The sequence below is a fragment of the Schistocerca cancellata genome, chromosome 11, assembly GCF_023864275.1.
Source record: "Schistocerca cancellata isolate TAMUIC-IGC-003103 chromosome 11, iqSchCanc2.1, whole genome shotgun sequence".
In the NCBI taxonomy this organism is placed as follows: domain Eukaryota; kingdom Metazoa; phylum Arthropoda; class Insecta; order Orthoptera; family Acrididae; genus Schistocerca; species Schistocerca cancellata.
Window position 1 is genome coordinate 29,050,148 of NC_064636.1, and position 27,832 is coordinate 29,077,979.

A 27,832-nucleotide genomic window follows, 5' to 3' on the forward strand; every position below is an offset into this window, starting at 1 on the left:
AACATAATGTATATCACAAAAAATCTTAATCTGTACATCACAAATAGCACAATATATACCATGGAACCAAATCCAGACACTATTTACAAAAACTCAAATTAGTGTATTATACCATGAAATAAAACTGTACAATAGACTGTCAAAAGAAATAAAGGATGTAAATGATCCCTACACTTTTACCCAAAGGCTAAAACAAAATTTACTAAATAATAGCTATTACACTGAAAATGAATATTAAAATAACTATAGATAATAACATAATGTTCATGAACTTTGTAGTATATAACAATTTTATGACATAATTAGAAAAGTAGGACTAAGCATAGGAGCTATAAATACTCTAAGAAGCATGTTTATTTTAATAAGAAAAACTGTTCAAACATTTGTTGGCATACTTACAATGTGTATTGTTTTATGGATGAATAAATTACTCAATTAATCAATCTTAATTTATCTATCCTTGTAAAAGAGAAAAATATACATCACAAATTATAAAAATATAACATGTTTTTTGCTCAGGGTCAGCCAAGGAAATTTCAGTATTCTTCATGAAAAGTTAAAAAAGCACTAGTGGCTATTGTTGAAGGAAAGAAAGTTGCAACTGCAAGCAAGTTGAATAATACTCTAACAACATTAAGAGATAAAATTTCTAGGCTATCTCCACAAGCTGTGGCTCACAGTTAATCTTAGGAGAAAAAAAATTTAAAAAAATGGACTTGGATCTAGGTTGTTCCAACATGGGATTTACAGTTACTAAGACAATTCTCTATGTAAATGTGCAAAACATTATTGAAAAAGACAGATTTCTGAAGTTCTAAGGCTGCACTGCAAACAAACAGCCTGGAAAAGTGTGATATCATGGCTTTCTTAAGAGATACAAAGTTTTGTCACAAAAAGGTGCTGAATCTTAATGGAGCCAGAGCTTCTGTTACAAGGGGAAAAAATGAACTGATGAGGAAATACCTAAAACTCTACTGACGACGACACGTTAAATTACCGTACACAGATTTTAATGCGGATGAAACTTTCTTCTGGATTCTAAAGGGAAATTAATCATAGATTGTTTCTGTGCCAAACATTACAACACTTTTTGTTGATTGTTTTTCTGTCCCATTTACTGTCACACTTATTTACTTTATGCATGTTTGTTTTCTTATGTGCTTGTATAAAGAACAAAGTACTTCCTAGCAAATTGGTTCTACAATTATTTAAAGCCCCAGTTTTATTATAATATGAAGTGACCAAAAGTGAGGAAATGATATATATGATTTTTTTTAAAGAAATGTGTAAACTTTTTTCCTGTAGTAAACATATAGCCTACACTGAATTGTCCTTAAGATGACCATAAGTGGTGCCTTGACCCATTATCATAGTAAATCATAACTAACATTCTAAGCCTCTGCAGAGTGGGTGTGAACCAGTTGGGGATGAATGTAGGGTCAAGTATGGGACTCATATCACGTGCGACTAAGAAGTAATATTGAATGTGTACAAAGAAAGGGAGTTTCAATGGTCACATGTCTGTCTGACCCACAGGAAGAGAGTCCTGGAAATGCTGGAAGCTCTGAATTGGCAGATTATTGAAGAGTACCTACTTAAAAAGTTCTAAGGACCGCTCTCGAGGAACCATGAAGATGACATTAGCATAAATGCAGCATGTACAGATGCATTTACACAGTCATTCTAGCCATGCCCCATAATTGAAGATTGAATGCATATCTCCTAAGTAGGCTACTTTAGGCATGAAATACTGCACTCTGCTGCAAGGATTCACAGCACATAACATGAATAAAATGGAAAGAAACATAAAATATGGTATAATGGGAAATACCCTCTGCCATGCACTTCACAGCAGTTTCCTGAATATGGATTTAAATGCACATGTAAACTCATTACAGGGTTGAGATTAAGAGCACAAAAGACAAGAGAATGAAAGGGAATGAGAGAATGGGGCATTTGGAAGAAAACATGCCAAAAAAGTCGTCCAGGAACCTAAAGAGTCAAGATGGTAGGAGGTAAACATTTATCTGTTTAATATAACTGACAAAGAGACAGATTTTTTCAGAGGAGCAGCACTCTCATTAAAAATATTTAGGGTAACAAACAGCTTACTGGTACAGCAGAAGGGACTAACAGGGGATATTGAGTGTATACAGAGAAGGTTGGCACGAATGGTCACAGGTTTGTTTAATCTGTGGGAGGACATCACAGAGATACTGAAGGAACTGAACTGGAACACTCCTGAAGATAGACATAATCTATCCTGAGAAAGTCTGTCAACAAAGTTTCAAGAACTGGCTTTAATTGATTACTCTAGGAATATACTACAACACCCACCCCCCCAATGAATTGCTCACGCAGGCATCATGAGGGCAAGATTAGAATAATTAGAGCATGCACAGAGGCGTTCAATGAACCATTCTCCCCACCTCCATATGTGAATGGAACAGGAAGAAATACTAACAATTGGTACAGTGGGACGTACCCTTTGCCATGCACCTCACAACGGTTTGCAGAGTATAGGCATAGATGTTGAATGATAGTCAATTGCTAATGCAGTTTCAGCAATGGTGTTACTTTCATAATTATAGACCCTGACTCATCCAGAAGGTTTATGTGAATCACCATGTGGGCCATTTTAATATTTAATCATTCATGTCCTTCCAATTATAGGCATATGTTTATGCTAATGAAGCCTCATCTGTCTTATGGAAGCATTTTTAATCTCAATCAGGATGCATGTGTATACGTTTCTTTTCATATGAGTTACAGGCCATGCTGCAGTAGGCAAAAGAAGGAAACCAGCAGAAAAATGCTTCTATCAGAGAACAAAAAGTGTGAATGTGTTCCTTTTGATTTAAAAGACTGACTGAAAAGTGGGATATTAGCTGCCTTATTCTACCTACCTCAGTACATTTAAAAATTTTCGCAAGCAAATGTATTTGCACTTTTTTATGCAGAATGAGAAGAGGACAATGGCAGTGGTAAAGAGACAGAAAAGTAATAAATACTGGAAGATGTGGACGATGGCAGTGTTATAGAAAGAGCAAAGGAGACAATGACAGTTCGAGAGAAAGAGGGGGACACAGTAGCAGTGGAACATAACTGTCAGTGACAGAATAGTGTTGGGAAAAGAGTGAAGGAGAAGTGATCCACAAAACTACCATCCAATATCCCTGACACTAACTTCTTGTAGAATCTTAGAATATATCCTGAGCTCAAATATAATGAGGTACATAGAACAGAATGACCTCCTTAATGCCAATCAGCATGGATTTCAAAATGTCGATCATATGAAACCCAACTCGCACTTTTCTCACATGACACACTGAAAGCTTTGGACCAAGGCAACCAGATAGATGCAGTACTTCTTGATTTCTGAAAAGCATTTGACTCCATACTGCACCTACACTTATTGTCAAAAGTACAATCATATGAGGTATCAAGTGAAATTTGTGACTGGACTGAGGACTTTTTCGTAGGGAGGACGTTACATGTTATATTGGATGGAGATTCATCGTCAGATGTAGAAGTAACTTCGGGTGTGCCCCAGGGAAGTACGCTGGGACACTTGCTGTTCATGTTGTAAATTAATGACCTTGCAGACAATATTAATAGTAAAACCAGGCATTTTGCAGATGGTGCAGTTATCTATAATGAAGTACTATCGGAAAAAAGCTGCATAATATTCAGTCACATCTTGGTAAGACTTCAGTGTGGTGGAGAGATTAGGAACTTGCTCTAAATGTTCAGAAATGTGTAACTGTGCACTTCACAAAATAAAAAAAATAAAAAAATGCTGTATTCTATAACAGCAACGAGTCACTACTGGAATTGGCCAACTCATACAAACACCTGGATGTAATACCTGGTAGGGATATGAAATGGAATGACCATAGTGGTTCAGTTGTGGGTAAAGCAAATGGTAGACATCGGTTTGTACAATTAGTCTACAAAGGTGATTGCTTAAAATCACTTGTGTGACCGATTCTAAAATATTGTTCACGTGTGTGGGACTAACAGCCGATATTGAACATATAAAAAGTAGGGCAGCACAAATGGTCACAGGTTTGTTTAATCCATGAGAAAGTGTCACAGAGATACTGAAGGAGCTAAACTTGAAGACTCTTGAAGATGGACGTAAACTATTCTGAGCAACTCTGTTAAAAAAGTTTCAAGATCTGGCTTTAAATGATTACTCTAGGAATGTACTACAAGTCCCCATGTGTCTCTCGCATATGGACTGTGAGGATAAGATTAGAATAATTACTGCTTGCACAGAGGCATTCAGACAATCATTCTTCTCATGCTTCACATGAGAATGGAATGGGATGAAACCCTAATAACTTGTACAATGGGATGTATCCTCTGCCATGCACCTCACAGTGGGTTGCAGAATATACATGTAGATGTAGAATGCCGGGGGTGGGGGAATAGAGAGAAAGTGATAGTGAAAGACAGAGTATATGACCATAACAATGAGGAAGAGAGGGATAGTGACAGAGAAGGGACAGCATCAGTATGAAGGAAGGAATGAACAGCGAGAGAGAGCAAGAGAGAAGCAGTGACAGCGAGAGGGTATGGTAGCAGTAGGACTGAATGGAGGAAATTGTGGCTGTGACACAGAAGACAGTGACAGAGAGATAATGACAATGAGTTGGGCTGAATGAATGTGAGTGAGAAAGAGCAACTGCGAGTGGACAGGTGCTGGTATGAGTGACTTGAGCGATGGACTAGCAGGTGTGAGTTACAGTTAGGGAAGCTTGTACGAGTTAGAAGGGAGTTGTGTGTTAAAACAAGTGTGAATATGTTTGCTTAAAAAAATTGTGAAAATTTTTAAAGATGCTGGGGAAGGTAGAATAAGGCAACTGAGACCCCAATTTTCAATCAGTCTTCTAAATAAACAGGAACATATTCACATTTTTTGAGCTACAATAGAAACATTTCTTTACTGGTATGGTTATGATGCTATATTATTGCTCACGAAACAGAAGAGACATGGGACAGTGGACACGTAAATAACCAGGCTGCAATACCTCAACATTAAGCAGTTCATTGTCCATTGCCCACTATCTCTCAATTATTGTGCAGTGATATATCTTCCTACATATATTATATTCACCCTGTATTTTCCACTGACAGACATTATTAGAATATTCCATTAACAGATTACGAAAATGGTGAAATTCTACCGAATTTCTTTCCAGTATTGAAATGTTAACTTTCACTGGGAGCTCTGCTAGTGCCTGCTGCAAACCAGGTTGGCTTAGAGGCAAATGGGCATCAAACCAATTCAAAAATACTGCAGTCAATTCCCACACCATAGCAATTCCCCCAATGTTTGTTGAACTGGTACCAGCTATATAAAGTCAAGGATGTAGGCTATCACTTCCAACAGTGATGCCTAGTAGAAGCAATGTGGTGTTAAAACTAAAATTTGGGCTCATGACGCCTTTACATAACTGTAAAGCACATTCCACTTTGTCTTTTAATGTACAAGTCTATTTTATATACCAGAAAATTTTTATTAATCCCTTCAAAAATTTCCCTCTGAACTTACAAAGAAATAAAAACATAAGACAAAAGACGAATTTTATGAATAGACAATTTCTGGTGTTCGGTTTCTTTCTGAATAAATTTCAATCATATTTTTACTAGGCTTTACCAGTTTTCGCAAATTGTCACCTTCAGAAGCTTAGTATTGGTTTAGCAGATGTCAGTATCTTCTTAGTGCTATAAGTCCAGAAATGTGCATATGGTATGTGATTACTGACTGGCAATTTACAGTAAGCAAATTACATCTATCTTAATGTCAAGCTGTTGTTTTAATCACAAGTTATTGAACCTGTCGAAGGTAATCAGTGAACTTACTACTGACTTTAGTTGTACCTGCTGTACTTAATTTATCACTAACGAAGTGTCCGTGGTTGAAATTAATGTGTAATCCATTTTTATTTACTCTGAAGGGCGCTGCATTGACATGATTTGCTGCTTACCATTCTTCCCAAAAATTATGTTGTAACAATTTGGCTGTCACTTTATTAAGCATAGATTGCTATTTATATAAAAGGGCCTGGGAGGTTAAAATTACATGTCAGAAAAATAGTACCGTTCGTATTTATACAATATAGTAAATCATACAGCTAATTTTCACCCGGTACGTCTACATGACGGAATTCCATGAGCAACAACTGACAGTAATAAGTGGCATGTTGCAACTTTTGACGTATTCCTCGTTATTGCCAAGCTCTTAAATGTGTTTTTTCTGGATATAGGCTCGCTTTTGTACTATAAGTTTTGGTTTCTCTTGACTTTCTCCTTTCGTCATTGTTTATTATGTTGCATAATAACCGGCTTGAAGACACTTCTGCTTTCTTTTCACGGCTGTGATGTAGGAGCAATGAGCTTATGAGCATGTGTTAGCGGAAGTCGCGCACTTCATATCGGTCGTATCAGCGATGTTGAATATAATATTCACATAGTGTAGGTTCTGACCGAGTACATCTATACCTTTTATTAAATCCATGTTTAACTGAAGACAATAATTTATTGAATGATCTCTACTGGTTCTGTCTTCCAGACCTAGCTTCATTCACTTATATTTTCAACAAGAAACATTTTTTAGGCTGTGGTGTGCAATATCTCTTATCGAACGTCTCTGGACTGCATTCGCACGTAATGGACGCCTGTATTCGGTGCAGGAAGTAAAAGATTGACGTAATTAAACTCTTGATCGTTGTGCTTCGTTGGGCAGCCGCCCCCTCATATTATAGTATTTGTTGTGCTTTTTAATACACATTTAGGATTAGGAATTCTGAGACAACATCCACGGAGTGTCCACACGCAACACACTGTTGCGAAATACTATTAGGTAAAATAGTCGTAGAGCCTGTGTAAAAATGACATACATATATTTTATTAACCAAGGCGTTCTCACATGAGTTTTTCGCACGCTTCACTGTTGCCTCGGAGGATTATACCCATATTTTTCATTTAATCACCATAACAAATAGTGTATCAGGCGCAGTGATATTGAATATAAAGGCGTGTTTATTACCGTCATTGGCATAGGTTTTGTTTATACGGATGATGCTGTCGCAGGACAAAGTAACACATTACAGCCCACGTTGTGGCTGAAGTTTACGCGATGAAATACGCTGCCGTTGTTTTAGGCGCAGTTCTTGGACTAACCCTGTGATCAATACAGCTCGTGTCCAAACTAGTTGGCCTAACAAGAGGCGTGACGTACTTTGGTTTGTAATTTTAGACACAGTGTATGACACTTCCAAAAAAAATTAAAGAAAGCCATTTGAAAAATAATAAAAAAAATATAGAGGCAAACATAGCTTCGTAGAAAATTGCGAATTTCCTTTTTACGTTAAGTGTTGGGATAGCCATTCCGCCTAATAAAAACAAACATCGAAATATCCATGTGCAGTAAAAAAAATCGTAATCTGTCAATTAGTATGATCCCGGGAAAGTCTACGGTTCTGTTTATCGCTTTGGTAGCTTGATTTATGTATTTCGAGTAAATGCCTTCTTCCTTTGAAACATAACGGGGAAAATTATCAGGTGCGTTATTTGTTACCTTGGTTAGGCCTAAGCTTAATAGTGCAGAGAAAGTTGTTAATTAGCAGGTAATTTGAATTCGCAATTACAATAGTGGGGGAATAATATTGTGGAGGATAAAGTTTCCTGTTGATTGAAAGTTTCATAGCTTGTATGTGTGTGTGTGAATTAGGGCAGTATTATTGTGTGAGCAGTAAATCATCTGCAGAGATAATCATCTTGCAGTCAGTAGCAAGGAAGCTTCAGACCAGAAGAATAGGACTGAAGGACATTCAGCAATAGGAGATCATAAATTTGTTGCACTGGAGGAAGATCACATAATCACTGCACTGGACGAAGACGAAACGGATTCAGCACTGGAGGAAGATCAAAGCAGCCACCACATAGGAGGAAGACCAAAGCAGCTGACTACGCTGCCGAAAACACAGCACAGTCGTTTCAAGAGACCTGCCAACAGAATGTCCCTAGCACTTAAGTCTGGAGGAGGTAGTAGAGGTGGGCCCTCATCCTCTGGGGGGGCCGGGGCGAGTTCATCAGCAGCTACACTATCTGCAGACTTAGCTTCCCTGTTTGAGTGCCCAGTCTGCTTTGACTATGTACTGCCTCCCATCCTGCAGTGCCAGTCGGGTCACCTGGTTTGTTCCCAGTGTCGCCCGAAACTCACTTGCTGCCCCACATGCCGTGGCCCACTTGGCAACATCCGCAATCTTGCAATGGAAAAGGTAAATATGGTTTAAACATTTATTATACTATACTCTTTTCAATTTGACTTATTTTTTGTCCTCTTCAGCCAGAACACTTATTATGAATGTGTGTACCATATTTTTTACTGGTCCCCTTGTGGGCAAAAGCAACTTACACGAAACCATTACGTGTGTGGATGTGGGCATGCATGCATTCGTGCAATCTGCTATCCATACCTATTAAGTTTATTTTAAAACGCATGAGTGTCCCCACAATATAGATGCAGGATATGAAGGTGAAATACTAGATGTCTTAAACAGTGGTTTGTGTTTCTAGGTTTATATCCAAACAAGATTCTAATGACTCTTCTTCTTTTTCTTCCCCCCCCCCCCCCCCCCCGATTTGAATTTGCTGGTAGCTGTTTTTTAGTTCCCCCAAAATGTGACCTCATAATCTTTTCTGTTTTCTCACTACATCAGGAACTGAGTGGGAAAAGATAACTGTTCACAGAAGATTCCAGTGGACATGTCCCAAGAGCTTGTTCGTAGGGCTGTCAGATGATTTGAATGTATTTGTGTTACTCACAGCAGTCTTCTAATCTTCTAATGACTAGCATGGATAAAGCACAGCTGTTTGCAGTGATCACTTAGCCTGACTATCAGATTTCTTATGTTCACTGAACAATTTATATTTCAGATGTCACATTTAGCATATTTGACAGAATGTACTTCTAGGTTTTTTGTTTCTTTGGTTTGGTCTAGAGTACACAAAATTTTATTTCTTGTAGATAATAAGTTAATGAGGTTTGTAACTAATTGCATGTAAAACTTGCATTAGTTTTTGAATAGTCCTGGTGTGTAAAACATACTGGGATTAATACTTGGGAATGAAGTATGTATGTTCAGGATCTGCCAAGTACACTTAACTTAATGGTGGCTTTCTAGCATATGTGTTTTCAAGGGTAGCAATAAGAAGAAGTAGTTGTTATTTTACTATTATCTCCATTGTTGTAATCCACACGGTTGAAATTAGTCCTCAAGAAGACTTAATGAAATTTGTTTAGTTTGCTGATGATACAAACATAGCAATAAACAGCAAATCAAGTGTAGTCTTAGAAAGATCGGCTAAAAAAATATTTGTGGACATTAATCACTGGATCCTAGCCAATTCTTTGTCACAAAACTGTGTAAAAACACACTACATACACTTCAGAACTTGTAAGGGGCGTCCCATGAGTATATGCCTAACACACGCTGACAAGCTAGGGTTAAATTCTTGGGATTACAGCTTGATAATAAATTCAACTGGGAGTAGGTCACCACAGAACTGCTGAAGCGCCTTAACTAATCTCTGTTTGCAATGTGAATTGTCAGACATAAGGGGGGTCGACAGACTCTCTGTTGGTATGTTCAGGGTTTTCGTTTGTGTGGTGTAATGGAATCTGTTTGCTTTTGCTCATTATCCAGAATTGTTAGAGTGTCGGCTGTGTTTGTAGTGGAGTTCGTTTCAGTGAGTTAACGATTTTGTGTGAAGGTTAATTTAGTGTTGTTCGCTGTACGTCATGTGGTAATATTAGTAAAATTAATTGGTTGTTGTTTTTGTTCAGAAATGGATATGACGATTAAAATTAACAGTGCACAGGTCAAGGGAAGTGTTCGATCCCAATGTGTGGCTGTGTGTGTTGGTATTGGTATCGGGAGATGTTTCTGAGCTATATAGGCCAAGGGAAGTATTTGATCCTAATTGATGGGATTGGGAGCTGCTGTTGTGCTATGTAGGTCAAGGGAAGTGTCCGATTCCAGATGATATTGTGTTTAGTGGTATTTGGGAAGTTTTGTGATGACTGTTTTTTTTCCATCTTTTTGTGTGGTTTTGTATGGGGGTGGGTGTCTAAATTTGTTTATATTTGTGTGTTTGTTTTTCGATGATTTTCATCCTCATAATGTGTACGTAACGACTTTATATGCACCATATTGGAATCGTGGTTTATGGTCGTTTCCGCCATATTTGTGACGTCATGGGTCAAAGCAGACGGGCAGGATGGGACGTTTCCGTATTTCCGATAGGGGATATGAAAATGATAAAGCTGGCATAGTATGCTTACTTTCATTCCATAATGTCATATGGGATTATTTTTTAGGGTAATTCATCAAGCCAAGCTAAAGTTTTCTGGGTACAAAAGTGTGTAATAAGAACTCAAGAACATCCTGCAGAAGCCTGTTTAGGTAACTGGGGTTACTAACTACCACTTCCCAATATATTTGTTCCTTAATGAAATTTGTCATTATAAATATATAACTTTTTCAAACCAACAGTTCAATTCATGGGATCAATACTAGACATAAGAATAATCTTCACAAAGATTTAATGTCACTTACTCTTGTACAAAAAGGTATGCATTATACAGGAACACACATTTTCAATAACTTGCCAGCAGCCATAAAAAGCTTAACAACCAATGCAATTCAGTTTAAGAGAAGACTAAAGGATTTATTGGTGGCCAACTCCTCCTACTCCCTTGATGAATTTCTCTATTTAACCAACTGAATGTGTTCATTGTAAATAAGTATTGTAGTAGCTCTATTATATGTTTATTACTTTATAAATAAAACATTTTTTTAATTTTAAGTTCAGTGTATTAATGCGATTTTAGTAAATGAGTGTTCGTAAAATGATTCTTCCATATAGTGTTCATTAAAAAATGACGATCATTCCACTTGGGACCCGTCGGAAGTACATTAGCTTATTTGTTTCAGTTTTAAATATTTGTCACGTATTATTGTTTTCCTGGCACGTTCTACATTCTGGAGGACCTCCTCACTACAGATCTATTGGAATGAAAGTAAATCTAATCTAAAGTGCACCACTAACTCCCAGAATAAATATGGTACACTGCAGATGTGGCATCATGAGAACAGCTTGGTGAAAATAAGGAAAAAAATACATTCTTAATATTTGCAACCATTCTCAATCAATTGCACTTTCAATACTGATTGTTTTGGATCAGAATAACCACTACTTTACTTTTGCAAATGAATGTTTGTTATTGTTTGTAAAGAAATATCTGCTTCATTTTTTATGATTTGTTTATGTACAATGACTCTGGGCCCAACTCAACCAATAACGTAACACGATTTTGTAAACATCTCTATGGCAATGTCTCAGTGTCATCACAGCTCTGATGGGTATTTTTTGACTCGCAGCTGTCAGTGCTTCACAGTTTGAACTTTACAACAGCACTATGAGCTGTCGGGGATCTTCCTGTGCCATCTCGACTGTAGTAATTCAGATCATTTTTTTCATCACAACTGAGATTCGTATTTCGGATGAAGTCATTAGGTTCGATTCCCGGCTGGATCGGAGATTTTCTCCGCTCAGGGACTACGTGTTTTACTGTCATCATCATCATCATCATCATCTCATCCCCATCAACACACAAGTTGCCGTAGTGGTGTCAACTGAAAAGTCTTGTACCAGGTGACCAGCCTGCCTAACGTGAGGCCCTAGCCACACGACATTTCATTTCAGTATTATTGTTTCAGCATAAAAAGTGCACAAGAAAACACACACACACACACACACACACACACACACACACACAAGGTACAATGTCACCATAAAAGTGAGTGCGCAGATTTTTTTTCTGTTTTGAGTTTGCTCATAGAAGTTAGCCATTAACAAAGTGATCGTGAATTTTGTTCTGCCACAAATTGTTGAAAACCGTTTTCTCAGATACATTGCACATCATGAGGTTGTGGTTAAGTTCGGACTCAAATTTAATGAAATTTGGGACTATGAAACATGTCGTTTGCTGCAGTTCAGTCATTGGTCATTTAAATGAGCTGCCTACAGAACATCTGACCAACATTTCTCCACGTTACACATTAACAGCATTTTTGAAGTGAAGTGGCCCACATTGTTTGTGTGGCACCTGTTAGCGTGGTGCACGGTAGCTGGCAGCGATTGTGGCTACACTGTAGCAGCAAGTGATAGATACCAGCTGTCAAATAATTTTGATCGCACTACAGCCACAATTTATTATTTCCATTGAACTTTTTGAACCATAAACCATGAACCTTGCTGTTGTCGGGGAGGCTTGCGTGCCTCAGCGATAAAGATGGCCGTACCGTAGGTGCAACCACAATGGAGGGTTATCTGTTGAGAGGCCAGACAAACGTGTGGTTCCTGAAGAGGGGCAGCACCCTTTTCATTAGTTGCAGGGGCAACGGTCTGGATGATTGACTGATCTGGTCTTGTAACACTAACCAAAACGGCCTTGCTGTGCTGGTACTGCGAATGCCTGAAAGCAAGTGGAAACTACAGCCGTAATTTTTCCAGAGGGCATGCAGCTTTACTGTATGGTTAAATGATGGTGGCATCCTCTTGGGTAAAATATTCCGGAGGTAAAATAGCCTCCCATTTGGATCTCCGGGCGGGGACTACCCAAGAGGACGTTGTTATCAGGAGAAAGAAAACTGGCATTCTACGGATGGAGTGTGGAATGTCAGATTCCTTAATCGGGCAGGTAGGTTAGAAAATTTAAAAGGGGAAATGGATAGGTTAAAGTTAGATAAAGTGGGAATTAGTGAAGTTCGGTGGCAGGAGGAACAAGACTTTTGGTCAGGTGAACACAGGGTTATAAATACAAACTCAAATAGGGGTAATGCAGGAGTAGGTTTAATAATGAATAAAAAATAGGAGTGCTGGTAAGCTACTACAAACAGCATAGGTGAACGCAATATTGTGTCCAAGATTGACGCGAAGCCCACGCCTACTACAGTAGTACAAGTTTATATGCCAGCTAGCTCTGCAGATGATGAAGAAATTGATGAAATGTATGATGAGATACAAGAAATTATTCAGGTAGTGAAGGAAGACAAAAATTTAATAGTCATGGGTGGCTGGAATTTGAGAGTAGGAAAAGGGAGGGAAGGAAACATGCTAGGTGAACATGGATTGGGGCTAAGAAATGAAAGAGGACGCCGTCTGATAGAATTTTCCACAGAGCATAACTTAATCATAGCTAACACTGGGTTCAAGAATCATGAAAGAAGGTTGTATACATGGAACAAGCCTGGAGATACTAAAAGGTATCAGATAGATTATATAATGGTAAGACAGAGATTTAGGAACCAGGTTTTGAATTGTAACACATTTCCAGGGACAGATGTGGACTGTGACCACAATCTATTGGTTATGAACTGTAGATTAAAACTGAAGAAACTGCAAAAAGGTGGGAATGTAAGGAGATGGGACCTGAATAAACTGACTGAACCAGAGGTTGTACAGAGCTTCAAAGAGAGCATAAGGGAGCAATTGACAGGAATGGGGGGAAAGAAATACAGTAGAAGAAGAATGGGAAGCTTTGAGGAATGAAATAGTGAAGGCAGCAGAGGATCAAGTAGGTAAAAAGACGAGGGCTAGTAGAAATTCTTGGGTAACAGTATTGTATCACCCATTTCATCTTCATCTACATCATCTTCCACTTCCATAATGATGTCCTCAAGTACGGTACATCGCACTTGTATAGACTCTCTATATACTCCTTCCACCTTTGTGCTTTCCCTTCTTTGCTTAGAACTGGATTTCCATCTGAGCTCTTGATATTCATACAAGTAATTCTCTTTTCTCCAAAGGTCTCTTTAATTTTCCTGTAGGCAGTATCTATCTTACCCCTTGTGAGATCCTTACATTTGTCCTCTAGCCATCCCTGCTTAGCCATTTTGCACTTTCTGTCGATCTAATTTTTGAGACATTTGTATTCCTTTTTGCCTGCTTCATTTACTGCATTTTTATATTTTCTACTTTCATCAATTAATTCAATATTTCTTCTGTTACACAATGATTTCTACTAGCCTTGTCTTTTTGCCTACTTGATCCTCTGCTGCCTTCACTACTTCACCCCTCAGAGCTACCCATTCTTCTTCTACTGTACTTCTTTCCCCCATTCCTGTCAATTGTTCCCTTATGCTCTCCCTGAAACTCTGTATAACCTCTGGTTTAGTCTGTTTATCTAGGTCCCATCTCCTTATATTCCCACCCTTTTGCAGTTTCTTCAGTTTTAATCTACAGTTCATAACCAATAGATTGTGGTCAGGGTCCACATCTGCCCCTGGAAATGTGTTAAAATTTAAAATCTGGTTCCTAAATCTCTGTCTTGCCATTATATAATCTATCTGATACCCTCTACTATCTAGAAGAATATAATAATTCCAATCCCAAAGAAAGCAGGTGTTGACAGATGTGAAAATTACCGAACTATCAGTTTAATAAGCCACAGCTGCAAAATACTAACACGAATTCTTTACAGACGAATGGAAAGACTGGTAGAAGCCAACCTCGGGGATGATAACTTTGGATTCCGTAGAAATGTTGGAACACGTGAGGCAATACTGACCTTACAACTTATCTTAGAAGAAAGATTAAGGAAACGCAAACCTACGTTTCTAGCATTTGTAGGCTTAGAGAAAGCTTTTTACAATGTTGACTGGAATACTCTCTTTCAAATTCTAAAGATCTCAGGGGTAAAATATAGGGAGCGAAAGGCTATTAACAATTTGTACAGAAACCAGATGGCAGTTATAAGAGTCGAGAGGCACGAAAGGGAAGCAGTGGCTGTGAAGGGAGTGAGACAGGGCTGTAGCCTCTCCCCGATGTTATTCAATCTGTATATTGAGCAAGCAGTAAAGGAAACAAAAGAAAAATTCGGAGTAGGTATTAAAATCCATGGAGAAGAAATAAAAACTTTGAGGTTTGCCGATGACATTGTAATTCTGTCAGAGACAGCAAAGGTCTTGGAAGAGCAGTTGAACGGAATGGACAGTGTCTTGAAAGGAGGATATAAGATGAACATCAACAAAAGCAAAACTAGGATAATGGAATGTAGTCGAATTAAGTCGGGTGATGCTGAGGGAATTAGATTAGGAAATTAGACACCTAAAGTAGTAAAGGAGTTTTGCTATTTGGGGAGCAAAATAACTGATGATGGTCGAAGTAGAGAGGATATAAAATATAGATTGGCAATGGCAAGGGCAAGGAAAGTGTTTCTGAAGAAGAGAAATTTGTTAACATCGAGTATTGATTTAAGTGTTAGGAAGTCGTTTCTGAAAGTATTTGTATGGAGTGTGGCCACGTATGGAAGTGAAACATGGACAATAAATAGTTTGGACAAGAAGAGAATAGAAGCTTTCGAAATGTGGTGCTACAGAAGAACGCTGAAGATTAGATGGGTAGATCACAAAACTAATGAGGAGGTATTGAATAGAATTGGAGAGAAGAGGAGTTTGTGGCACAACTTGACAAGAAGAAGGAACGGGTTGGTTGGACATGCCCTGAGGCATCAAGGGATCTCAAATTTAACATTGGAGGGCAGCGTGGAGTGTAAAAATCGTAGAGAGAGACCAAGAGATGAATACACTAAGCAGATTCAGAAGGATGCAGGTTGCAGTAAGTACTGGGAGATGAAGCAGCTTGTACAGGATAGGGTAGTATGGAGAGCCTCATCAAACCAGTCTCAGGGCTGAAGGGCACAACAATAACTACAAACTTTTTGAAGGCTTAAACCTCTGTCATATAGATTTGAGTCAATAAGGCAGATATGTCTTGTGTGTATGACTTGAGTAGCACGTGACTCTGTCTGGGTAGGAGAAGACAGACACAAAACACTGCTTTATCACACGGCTCACAGTTACGTGGAGGTTCTTGAATGCGCAAGTGAACCATAATGTAAATATCTTACAATAGTCACAGAAGCCTGACTTTCCTTTGTCATCTGGCTTGAAGGTGGCGTTCTGTCAGCTTGTAAATCACTTACTTATTTACTTACTTATTCAGTGCTCACTGTCCCTATAGAACATGTGCTGTGTCAATAGTCTGTGTCCACTGCTCTCTGTCCGTTACTGTTTCCTCCCGATTGACTCTATTCAAAGCCTCTGTGCCTTTCTTTGTCATCTTTCCATTCTATTTCTTGGCCTCCCCAGTATTATTTTTGTTGTAGGGTCAAGAATGAAAGCGTGTTTAGTAAATTGGGCCTCTGGCATACAGGTGACGTGATTTGCCCATTAGACTTGTCCGATCTCTCGGTATTGTAAAACATTGGGTTGGTTCGTGATCGTATAAATTTTGCTTTTCTTCCTTGTTGTCAAAGTACACTTTGACAAAAAGAGACTCATCATTAAGGAATGATCCTAATGGAACGGAAGTCAGTAGAGGTGATGTAAATGTACAAACAAATGATTACAGTGTCAGAAAAGTTGGATGATTCATTCAAGAGAAAGACCTTTACAAAATGAGCAAGTCAATAATGGAATGTTACACGTCTGGTCCTTATGCAAGCAGTTATTTGACTTGGTATTGACTCATAGTTGTTAGACGTATTCCTGAAGGACATCTTACCAAATTTTGGCCAGTTGGTGCATTAGTCAAAATCCCGAGGTGGTTGGAGGGCTCCATAATGCTCCAGACATTCTCAATTTGGAAGAGATCTGGCAACCTTGCTGGCAAAGGTAGGGTTTGGCAAGCATGAAGAAACACATTAGAAACTCCCAATGTGTGCAGATGGACATTATCTTGCAGAAATATAAGCTGAGTATCGCTTTCAGTGCAGGGCAACAAAATAGGGCATAGAATATCTTTGATGCACCACATTGTTGTGATGGGGTCATGGATGAAAACCAAAGGGGTGCTGCAGTGGAAAGAAATGGTACCCCAGACCATCACATCCTGTTGTCAGGCCGTATGGCGTACAACAGTCTGGTTGGTATCCCTCCACTGTCCGGGGAATCTCAAGACACGTCTTAAGCCTGTAATACCATTGACTGGAGCAGAATCGTCTTCAGTGATAAGTCCCACTTTGAATTGAGCCCTGATGACCAGTTAAAACCTGTCTTGATATACCAGCCTGTCTGTCACCCACTTTACTATCCAACAACCAAGACTGATAGTCCGGGGTGCCATTTCATTTCATAGAAGGGCCCATTTGGTTGTCATCCGCAGCACTCTTACAGCATAGCAATACATCAACAGTATTCTACGCCCTGTTTTATTCCCCTTCACGCCAAGCTATTCTGGGCTTACATTTAAGCAAGATAATGCCTTATCACACACGGCGAAAGATTCTGCTTCTAGTCTTTATACTTGCCAAACCCTACCTTGCCTAGCAGGGTTGCCAGATCTTTCCCCAATTGAGAACATTTGAACCATTATGACAGGGCCCTCCAACTAGATCGGGATTTTGATGATCTAATGCCCAAGTTGGACAGAATTTGGGCTTGATTTGCGAAGCTCTTTCTCTTGAATAAATCACTCAGTTTTCCTGAACTTGTAATCATTTGTTTGTGTGTACGTTTACATCACTTGTACCAAATTCCATCCAATTCAGGTAATTTCTGTGTGGTGCATCATTTTTTAGTCTTGGAGTGTATTTCAGTTACTGGGCACTAGGTTCTCTTTGTCACATTTCTTTCAAATGTTGAAAGGTTCTGCATCACCCTGTTATTTAGTGTCCAACTTTGTGCACCATAGAGGACAGTGGGGTGTGTAGTGGCATTGCAGATTTCATATTTGCCAAATGTGTTGTGGCTTTAGACTTTATCTCTGAAGGAATATAGACATAATGAGCCATAGGAATTCTTTCATTTACACCAAAGGGTATTTGAATATAACAACTGTACCATCTTCCCAGATACTTGAACAACTGATCAGCAGCCTGAACATGTCATCATAAACTGTGAAGTGCTGTTGTGCGTATTTAGTTCTGTCTACTTGCGTTTGTTCTGTTTATTGACAGGAAGTCCTGCATTACTTACTACTGTAGTGACCCTTTTGTGCATCTCACAAAGATCTCCCTCGCTTTCTAAGTCTGTATCGTCTGCGTGAAACAAATATCTGAATCCTGCCAGTTTTCGTTTGTAGCCCATTACGCTCTCCAAATTTCCTCTGTTTGGACTTCCTCTGTAGTGAGAGTAAACAGTACACCTGATGATGCACCTCCCTGTTTTAATCTAGTTCTTATGGAGAAAGATTGGAAGTATGCTACTTCAGTCCATAATATTGCTCGATTCACTATTGCATGCTCTAAATATTACAGAGAGTTTATTTGGGATTTGCAAATCCTTCAAGGTTTTATAGAAGCTATCTTGATAAATACTGTCATAAGTTCTTCGAAAAGTGTGAACGTTAACTGGACTGTCACTTTCTCGATATTTCTCAAGAATTTGCATAAGAGCAAAAGCATTGTTAGTAGCTGAATGGTGTGGACAGAGTCCAATTGGATATTCTCCAGTGATATTTTCTGCAAATGCTTTTAGCTGTTCTAAACTAATTATAGAAAGAGTCTGGTTTACCGCGTTAAGAAAGCTGGTGCCTCGGTAGCTACAGTGGTCTATCTTTCTTTGTTTCTCATATGTTGGACAAATGACTGCTGTCTGGTAATGCATCAGTTTTCCAAATGAGCTGAATAAGTGTGCATGGCACAAATTAGACAATTTTATGCAAGTTTTGTGCTGTGCTGCCACAAATGTTACTATTTTGAGGTATATGTAAAACACCATATTTTTCTTTGTTAAGCTATAATTTTTACTGTTTGTTGTGTTCGTGGAATGTCTTCAGGTGATAGGTGTCTAGGATGTTGCAGAGTGCTTTCGTACATAGGAAAATAGTTTCAGTAGCACGTTTTCTCATCTACCAAACACTCGGCAAAGTCTCAATTGCCTGCCATCCGAAGATGTTCGACGAACATTACCTGTAGTGGAAAGCATTCCGTAGTGGCCGGGGTGACATTTTACTTGTACTTCGACGTCAAGTGCCGTCGTGTGTCGGCAGTTGAGAGAAACGGAGTGCCCGTGCCCGCAGGTGGCATCGACGGTGACATTTCCGTGCCGCTATCAGACGACAGGATGCCAGGCGGCGCTGCTGCACTCTGAGAAGGGCGACCACGAGGAGGGGTGCGAGTTCCGCCCGTACGGCTGTCCCTGCCCGGGTGCCTCGTGCAAGTGGCAGGGTGCACTGGACGCGGTGATGCCACATCTGGTGACGTCACACAAGTCGATCACGACGCTGCAGGGTGAGGACATCGTCTTCCTCGCCACAGATATCGGCCTGCCCGGGGCCGTCGACTGGGTCATGATGCAGTCTTGCTTCGGACACCACTTCATGCTGGTGCTCGAGAAGCAGGTAATGCTCACACAACCGCAGCTACCTTATGCTTGGATTGTCTGAGTCAGATCGAATATTTGTGTTATTTGTTGTAAAACAGTGTATTTTTGTTGTATTCAAATAGGTAAAAAATCTGTTCGCCAAGCGGCAGTGGAACATATTCCTAAAATAATCTTATAATTAGGCAAGCTTTCGGAGAAGTCTAGGAAAAGGGTTAGATTTCAGAAAATTCGCCCAGAACAGTGGGTCAGGAGATACTTACTGGACGGAAAGAGTGTTAATATACACTCCTGGAAATTGAAATAAGAACACCGTGAATTCATTGTCCCAGGAAGGGGAAACTTTATTGACACATTCCTGGGGTCAGATACATCACATGATCACACTGACAGAACCACAGGCACATAGACACAGGCAACAGAGCATGCACAATGTCGGCACTAGTACAGTGTATATCCACCTTTCGCAGCAATGCAGGCTGCTATTCTCCCATGGAGACGATCGTAGAGATGCTGGATGTAGTCCTGTGGAACGGCTTGCCATGCCATTTCCACCTGGCGCCTCAGTTGGACCAGCGTTCGTGCTGGACGTGCAGACCGCGTGAGACGACGCTTCATCCAGTCCCAAACATGCTCAATGGGGGACAGATCCGGAGATCTTGCTGGCCAGGGTAGTTGACTTACACCTTCTAGAGCACGTTGGGTGGCACGGGATACATGCGGACGTGCATTGTCCTGTTGGAACAGCAAGTTCCCTTGCCGGTCTAGGAATGGTAGAACGATGGGTTCGATGACGGTTTGGATGTACCGTGCACTATTCAGTGTCCCCTCGACGATCACCAGTGGTGTACGGCCAGTGTAGGAGATCGCTCCCCACACCATGATGCCGGGTGTTGGCCCTGTGTGCCTCGGTCGTATGCAGTCCTGATTGTGGCGCTCACCTGCACGGCACCAAACACGCATGCGACCATCATTGGCACCAAGGCAGAAGCGACTCTCATCGCTGAAGACGACACGTCTCCATTCGTCCCTCCATTCACGCCTGTCGCGACACCACTGGAGGCGGGCTGCACGATGTTGGGGCGTGAGCGGAAGACGGCCTAACGGTGTGCGGGACCGTAGCCCAGCTTCATGGAGACGGTTGCGAATGGTCTTCGCCGATACCCCAGGAGCAACAGTGTCCCTAATTTGCTGGGAAGTGGCAGTGCAGTCCCCTACGGCACTGCGTAGGATCCTACGGTCTTGGCGTGCATCCGTGCGTCGCTGCGTTCCGGTCCCAGGTCGACGTGCACGTGCACCTTCCGCCGACCACTGGCGACAACATCGATGTACTGTGGAGACCTCACGCCCCACGTGTTGAGCAATTCGGCGGTACGTCCACCCGGCCTCCCGCATGTCCACTATACGCCCTCGCTCAAAGTCCGTCAACTGCACATACGGTTCACGTCCACGCTGTCGCGGCATGCTACCAGTGTTAAAGACTGCGATGGAGCTCCGTATGCCACGGCAAACTGGCTGACACTGACGGCGGCTGTGCACAAATGCTGTGCAGCTAGCGCCATTCGACGGCCAACACCGCGGTTCCTGGTGTGTCCGCTGTGCCGTGCGTGTGATCATTGCTTGTACAGGCCTCTCGCAGTGTCCGGAGCAAGTATGGTGGGTCTGACACACCGGTGTCAATGTGTTCTTTTTTCCATTTCCAGGAGTGTATTTTTATTGTCAATCTTGATTGCTTTAATGTTTTTAAATTGCTGGTATCAGTTCAGTGGGCACTGTCCTCAGATCAGTAGCTAAAGGAAAAATAACTTACGAACAAATACTTTACAAAATGCAGCATTGTTTTACACTATACCACCAAACACGAAATGTACCAGAAGGTACTTGATTGAATCAGCTACAAGAGTAATTCATCCAACATACTAGCAAAATTGACATGCTATATCACAGGATGAAATAGTGGTTTGGCAGAATCCACATTATTTGCATGCAGCTCATTGCAACTGCCAACAGGTGGCATCTGGTACATTTGTCACATATGAATGAAATACATGTACCAGTTCCGAATTAACTCTCCAGCCACGGGCAACACTGATGTGGGCGTTAAGCTCTTTCCAGATAATTTTGCGGGGTCTGCGATTATCGCATCAGAAGTAATTTATACTCTATTCACAAGTCGGAAGATGTAAATTTCCTTTCAAATATTTTTGTGTTGCTCTGGAACACAGGCTGCTATTTTATCAAATCTTTTTCTGTTGCACTGGAACATTGACGTTACCATTTTCCTGCTTGAAACAGCAGGTGTTGTTTCTCACTTCTTCCAGTCTCTCATGTACGTAAATGTGGCAGCAGCTTTGTGACCACATTCCCCAGCTTGTGTGTGGAACCTTGCTTTAAGATACACAATACTCAGAAAATTTATTAATAAGTTTATTCTGCTTTTATAACATTGAATGACACATTTCCTGCATGTCAATTAAAAATCAACTCTAAAATGAGTTTTTGGTTTTCTTGTTACATTGCTATAATTCTATCCTTACCACTATTCTAATTACCAAATAAAAATGCACCTCAGTTTTGTATGGAAAAATTGGAAAATTGCCTACAGTTGGAGGGTTATAATTAATATTGTTTGTTTGTTGAGAATATTGTTCTAAAAATACTTGATTAAATTTGTGGTTTGCCAGAGTTACAAACTGTATAAAAAGTCACAAAAACTTGTAATTTGAATGGCAGGTAATATCCGTATCCGTGGTGTTGTCGCAGACCTATGTTAATTTTCCATGTTCCCTCTTGTGGTTGCTGCAAGTGGTCAGGGATTTTCTCCAAGAACATTGTTAGTTTTTGCATTTGTTGCAGGTTTTGCATAATTACTGCAACCTATAATATGTCTAAGAAGTCCCTGTTCCTCTTAAGAAAATGCTGATCAACGAGTGTTCTTATTTCCAAATTGCTGTTCTTGTTGGTCATCCTTGTCCACATGCAAATCAGGCCTGGCTACACAAGTTCAAATAGGTGCAGATGAAAAAACAAATGCAGTGCAGTGTTGACTGTTAGTGTGAGTCCCTTTCAGCAAACTTACTGTATGGTAGTTGAATTATTCACTCAGAGTAAGAAAATGGACAATTAACTGACGGTCTAGTTAAGTGTAGAGACTCTCCACCTAGTATTTCAAAGTTTGAACCACAGTAGACAATTACAGTTCATGGAATGCCAAAAAGAAGTAAACTCAGGAGAGAGTAAAAATTTGTGAAATATATAGCAAATAGAAAGACACACAAAACTAACATGCATTTTCTTTGTTATAGAAAGCTTGAAGAAAACCAACAGTTGTTTTCCCACACACTTGTAGCACTGTAAAACATAGTTATTTTCACTTAGAAATACCAATTTTGTATTACTTTCACTCGCTGGCAGCAAACTTTTAAATAGTGTAAATTTTTACATGATAGGTCTAACTTAAAAATTTGTTGCATTTTGCACAGAAAAAATATTGCCATGTGATTGTACCTATTATGAGTATGATCACGAAATAATATCCCATGCAATTTTTTGAATATTCAAATACCAATTTTGTATTACTTTCACTCGCTGGTAGCAAACCTTTTAAATAGTGTAATATTTTTTTTTTTTTTTACATGATAGGTCTAACTTAAAAATTTGTTGCATTTTGCACAGAAAAAATATTGCCGTGTGATTGTACCTATTATGAGTATGATCACGAAATAATATCCCATGCAATTTTTTGAATATTCAGAAAAGATTTATAAATCATAAAGAATCCAAAAATTTCTCATTTTTATGAAAAAATTTGAGGGTTGCTCAAATAAGTAATGGAACACATTTTTTTCTCAGCCAGTTTTGCTTCAAAAAATATGGAACTTATTGTGGGACATACTGGTATATTCCAATTACAGGCCCTATAGTTTCATGAAATTCGGTAGGTGGTGGCACTATATATAGCCTTTATGTCTGTAATGGAGGTGTGTTCCAAGCAGTGAGATGTCATCAAGTTTCTTTTCGCAGAATCCAGAGAATTGTAGATATTCGTTGGTGCTTGCAGAATGTTGAGAGACCTGGCTGAGAACAAAAGCTTAATGAGTCATTGGACAAGGTGCCTGTCATTGCACGTTTACCATATTTACTCGAATCTAAGCCGCACTTTTTTTTCCGGTTTTTGTAATCCAAAAGACCACCTGCGGCTTAGAATCGAGTGCAAAGTAATTGGAAGTTCTGAGAAGTGGACCCTTTCCAGCGGATCGCGCTTAGTTAAAACTATAGTGCAATCCAGTCAGGCGCCTCGTGCAGCGGCTAAGTCCCGTTCAAGGTCACCCGCCTTACGAAACACTCAGTGCTGCCAACATAGCCATGCTGTAATACCCACCCACCTCCCCAGGAGTTGGAACTCCCGCACCCATCAGAACATTAACAATCACATGTTGTTGTTGTTGTTGTTGTGGTCTTCAGTCCTGAGACTGGTTTGATGCAGCTCTCCATGCTACTCTATCCTGTGCAAGCTGCTTCATCTCCCAGTACCTACTGCAACCTACATCCTTCTGAATCTTAGTGTATTCATCTCTTGGTCTCCCTCTACGATTTTTACCCTCCACGCTGCCCTCCAATGCTAAATTTGTGATCCCTTGATGCCTCAGAACATGTCCTACCAACCGATCCCTTCTTCTAGTCAAGTTGTGCCACAAACTTCTCTTCTCCCCAATCCTATTCAATACCTCCTCGTTAGTTACGTGATCTACCCACCTTATCTTCAGCATTCTTCTGTAGCACCACATTTCGGAAGCTTCTATTCTCTTCTTGTCCATACTAGTTATCGTCCATGTTTCACTTCCATACATGGCTACACTCCATACAAATACTTTCAGAAACGACTTCCTGACACTTAAATCTATACTCGATGTTAACAAATTTCTCTTCTTCAGAAACGATTTCCTTGCCATTGCCAGTCTACGTTTTATATCCTCTCTACTTCAACCATCATCAGTTATTTTACTCCCTAAATAGCAAAACTCCTTTACTACTTTAAGTGTCTCATTTCCTAATCTAATTCCCTCAGCATCACCCGACTTAATTCGACTACATTCCATTATCTTTGTTTTACTTTTGTTGATGTTCATCTTATACCCTCCTTTCAAGACACTGTCCGTTTCATTCAACTGTTCTTCCAAGTCCTTTGCTGTCTCTGACAGAATTACAATGTCATCGGCGAACCTCAAAGTTTTTACTTCTTCTCCATGAATTTTAATACCTACTCCGAATTTTTCTGTTGTTTCCTTTACTTCTTGCTCAATATACAGATTGAATAACATCGGGGATAGGCTACAACCCTGTCTCACTCCTTTCCCAACCACTGCTTCCCTTTCATGCCCTTCGACTCTTATAACTGCCATCTGGTTTCTGTACAAATTGTAAATAGCCTTTCGCTCCCTGTATTTTACCCTTGCCACCTTTAGAATGTGGAAGAGAGAATTCCAGTCAACATTGTCAAAAGCTTTCTCTAAGTCTACAAATGCTAGAAACGTAGGTTTGCCTTTTCTTAATCTTTCTTCTAAGATAAGTCGTAAGGTTAGTATTGCCTCACGTGTTCCAACATTTCTACGGAATCCAAACTGATCTTCCCCGAGGTCCGCTTCTACCAGTTTTTCCATTCGTCTGTAAAGAATTTGCGTTAGTATTTTGCAGCTGTGACTTATTAAACTGATAGTTCAGTAATTTTCAAATCTGTCAACACCTGCTTTCTTTGGGATTGGAATTATTATATTCTTCTTGAAGTCTGAGGGTATTTCACCTGTCTCATACATCTTGCTCACCAGATGGTAGAGTTTTGTCAGGACTGGCTCTCCCAAGGCCGTCAGTAGTTCTAATTGAATGTTGTCTACTCCCGGGGCCTTGTTTCGACTCAGGTCTTTCAGTGCTCTGTCAAACTCTTCACGCAGTATCGTATCTCCCATTTCATCTTCATCTACATCCTCTTCCATTTCCATAATATTGTCCTCAAGTACATCGCCCTTGTATAAACCCTTTATATACTCCTTCCACCTTTCTGCCTTCCCTTCTTTGCTTAGAACTGGGTTGCCATCTGAGCTCTTGATATTCATACAAGTGGTTCTCTTCTCTCCAAAGGTCTCTTTAATTTTCCTGTAGGCAGTATCTATCTTACCCCTAGTGAGACAACCCTCTACATCCTTACATTTGTCCTCTAGCCATCCCTGCTTAGCCATTTTGCACTTCCTGTCGATCTCATTTTTGAGACGTTTGTATTCCTTTTTGCCTTCTTCAATTACTGCATTTTTATATTTTCTCCTTTCATCAATTAAATTCAATATTTCTGCTGTTACCCAAGGATTTCTATTAGCCCTCATCTTTTTACGTACTTGATCGTCTGCTGCTTTCACTACTTCATCCCTCAGAGCTACCCATTCTTATTCTACTGTATTTCTTTCCCCCATTCCTGTCAATTGTTCCCTTATGCTCTCCCTGAAACTCTCTACAACCTCTGGTTCTTTCAGTTTATCCAGGTCCCATCTCCTTAAATTCCCACATTTTTGCAGTTTCTTCAGTTTCAATCTGCAGTTCATAACCAAGAGATTGTGGTCAGAGTCCACAGCTGCCCCTGGAAATGTCTTACAATTTAAAACCTGGTTCCTAAATCTCTGTCTTACCATTATATAATCTATCTGATACCTTTTAGTATCTCCAGGATTCTTCCAGGTATACAACCTTCTTTTATGATTCTTGAACCAAGTGTTAGCTATGATTAAGTTATGCTCTGTGCAAAATTCTACAAGGCGGCTTCCTCTTTCATTTCTTCCTCCCAATCCATATTCACCTACTATGTTTGCTTCTCTCCCTTTTCCTACTGACGAATTCCAGTCACCCATGACTATTAAATTTTCGTCTCCCTTCACTACCTGATTCATTTCTTTTATCTCGTCATACATTTCATCAATTTCTTCATCATCTGCAGAGCTAGTTGGCATATAAACTTGTACTACTGTAGTAGGCATGGGCTTTGTGTCTATCTTGGCCACAATAATGCGTTCACTATGCTGTTTGTAGTAGCTAACCCGCACTCCTATTTTTTTATTCATTATTAAACCTACTCCTGCATTACCTCTATTTGATTTTGTATTCATAACCCTGTAATCACCTGACCAAAAGTCTTGTTCCTCCTGCCACCGAACTTCACTAATTCCCACTATATCTAACTTTAACCTATCCATTTCCCTTTTTAAATTTTCTAACCTACCTACCCGATTAAGGGATCTGACATTCCACGCTCCGATCCGTAGAACGCCAGTTTTCTTTTTCCTGATAACGACGTCCTCTTGAGTAGTCACCGCCCGGAGATCCGAATGGGGGACTATTTTACCTCCGGAATATTTTACCCAAGAGGACGTCATCGTCATTTAATCATACAGTAAAGCTGCATGTTCTCGGGAAAAATTACGGCTGTAGTTTCCCGTTGCTTTCAGCCGTTCGCAGTACCAGCACAGCAAGGCCGTTTTGGTTAATGTTATAAGGCCAGATCAGACAATCATCCAGACTGTTGCCCCTTCAACTACTGAAAAGGCTGCTGCCCCTCTTCAGGAACCACATGTTTGTCTGGCCTCTCAACAGATACCCCTCCGTTGTGGTTGCACCTATGGTACGGCCATCTGTATCGCTGAGGCACGCAAGCCTCCCCACCAACGGCAAGGTCCATGGTTCATGGGGGGGAACAATCACATATATATAGGAAAATTATTTTTAAATAATTAATGTTTTAGCTCTTTTTTAAAAAAAAAATCTCACGGGATAGATAAGGATGCTTCGCAACTGTAAATGGAAAAAAATAAAAGCTAATATTAAATATAAATAGAAAGATGATATAGAGAAGAGAGCATTCCACAGTGCCCCAGAGAGCATTACAGTGTGTCCCAGAGAGCATCCCAGAGTGCCCCAGAGACCTACAACCCTAAGAAGAATTGCTTCTCGGCTTTTGGCAAGATCAATGTGTAGTGTTATATTTATAATTAAAAAACTGAAAGGGTCCACATAACTATGCTACAGCATTTAATTTAAATCGAGGCAACAGCATGGTTTACACAGCCATGCAGCGTCGTCTTTGCTCTTGAACATTAAAATCACATGTGCCGCCACAGTTAACTTCTGCCGTCGAGTATATGTAGCGCTACACAGGCATGCTTTGCAGGCACAAAGATAAATACTGGCGCCAAAACCTCTGCGTCAGTAAATAAATTTAAAGAAAAAAGGTGGATGACGAGCTTTCTTCCCTGCCCCAAGTTTCGACCACTGCATTTTCGTACATTGTCCAATGAAGTAAATACAAATTCCGCATTGTTCATCTTCGAATGTAGCAGAATTTCAATGTACTATGAAAATCGGACTGGGAGGACTGTTTGGGATGTTTG

At 40.0% G+C, this 27,832-nt stretch overlaps 1 protein-coding gene across 1 annotated transcript in view; it reads left to right on the top strand.

Moving 5' to 3' along the window:
- Positions 1–6,641: 6,641 nt before the first annotated feature.
- LOC126108703 (E3 ubiquitin-protein ligase SIAH1-like) overlaps positions 6,642–27,832 on the top strand; it is a 75,396-nt gene continuing 54,205 nt past the window's right edge. Inside the window, exons 1-2 of the mRNA XM_049914020.1 lie at positions 6,642–8,291; positions 19,105–19,425. Coding sequence (XP_049769977.1) covers positions 8,028–8,291; positions 19,105–19,425 — 585 coding nt within the window. The 5' untranslated portion in view covers positions 6,642–8,027. The remainder of the gene's footprint in view (positions 8,292–19,104; positions 19,426–27,832) is intronic.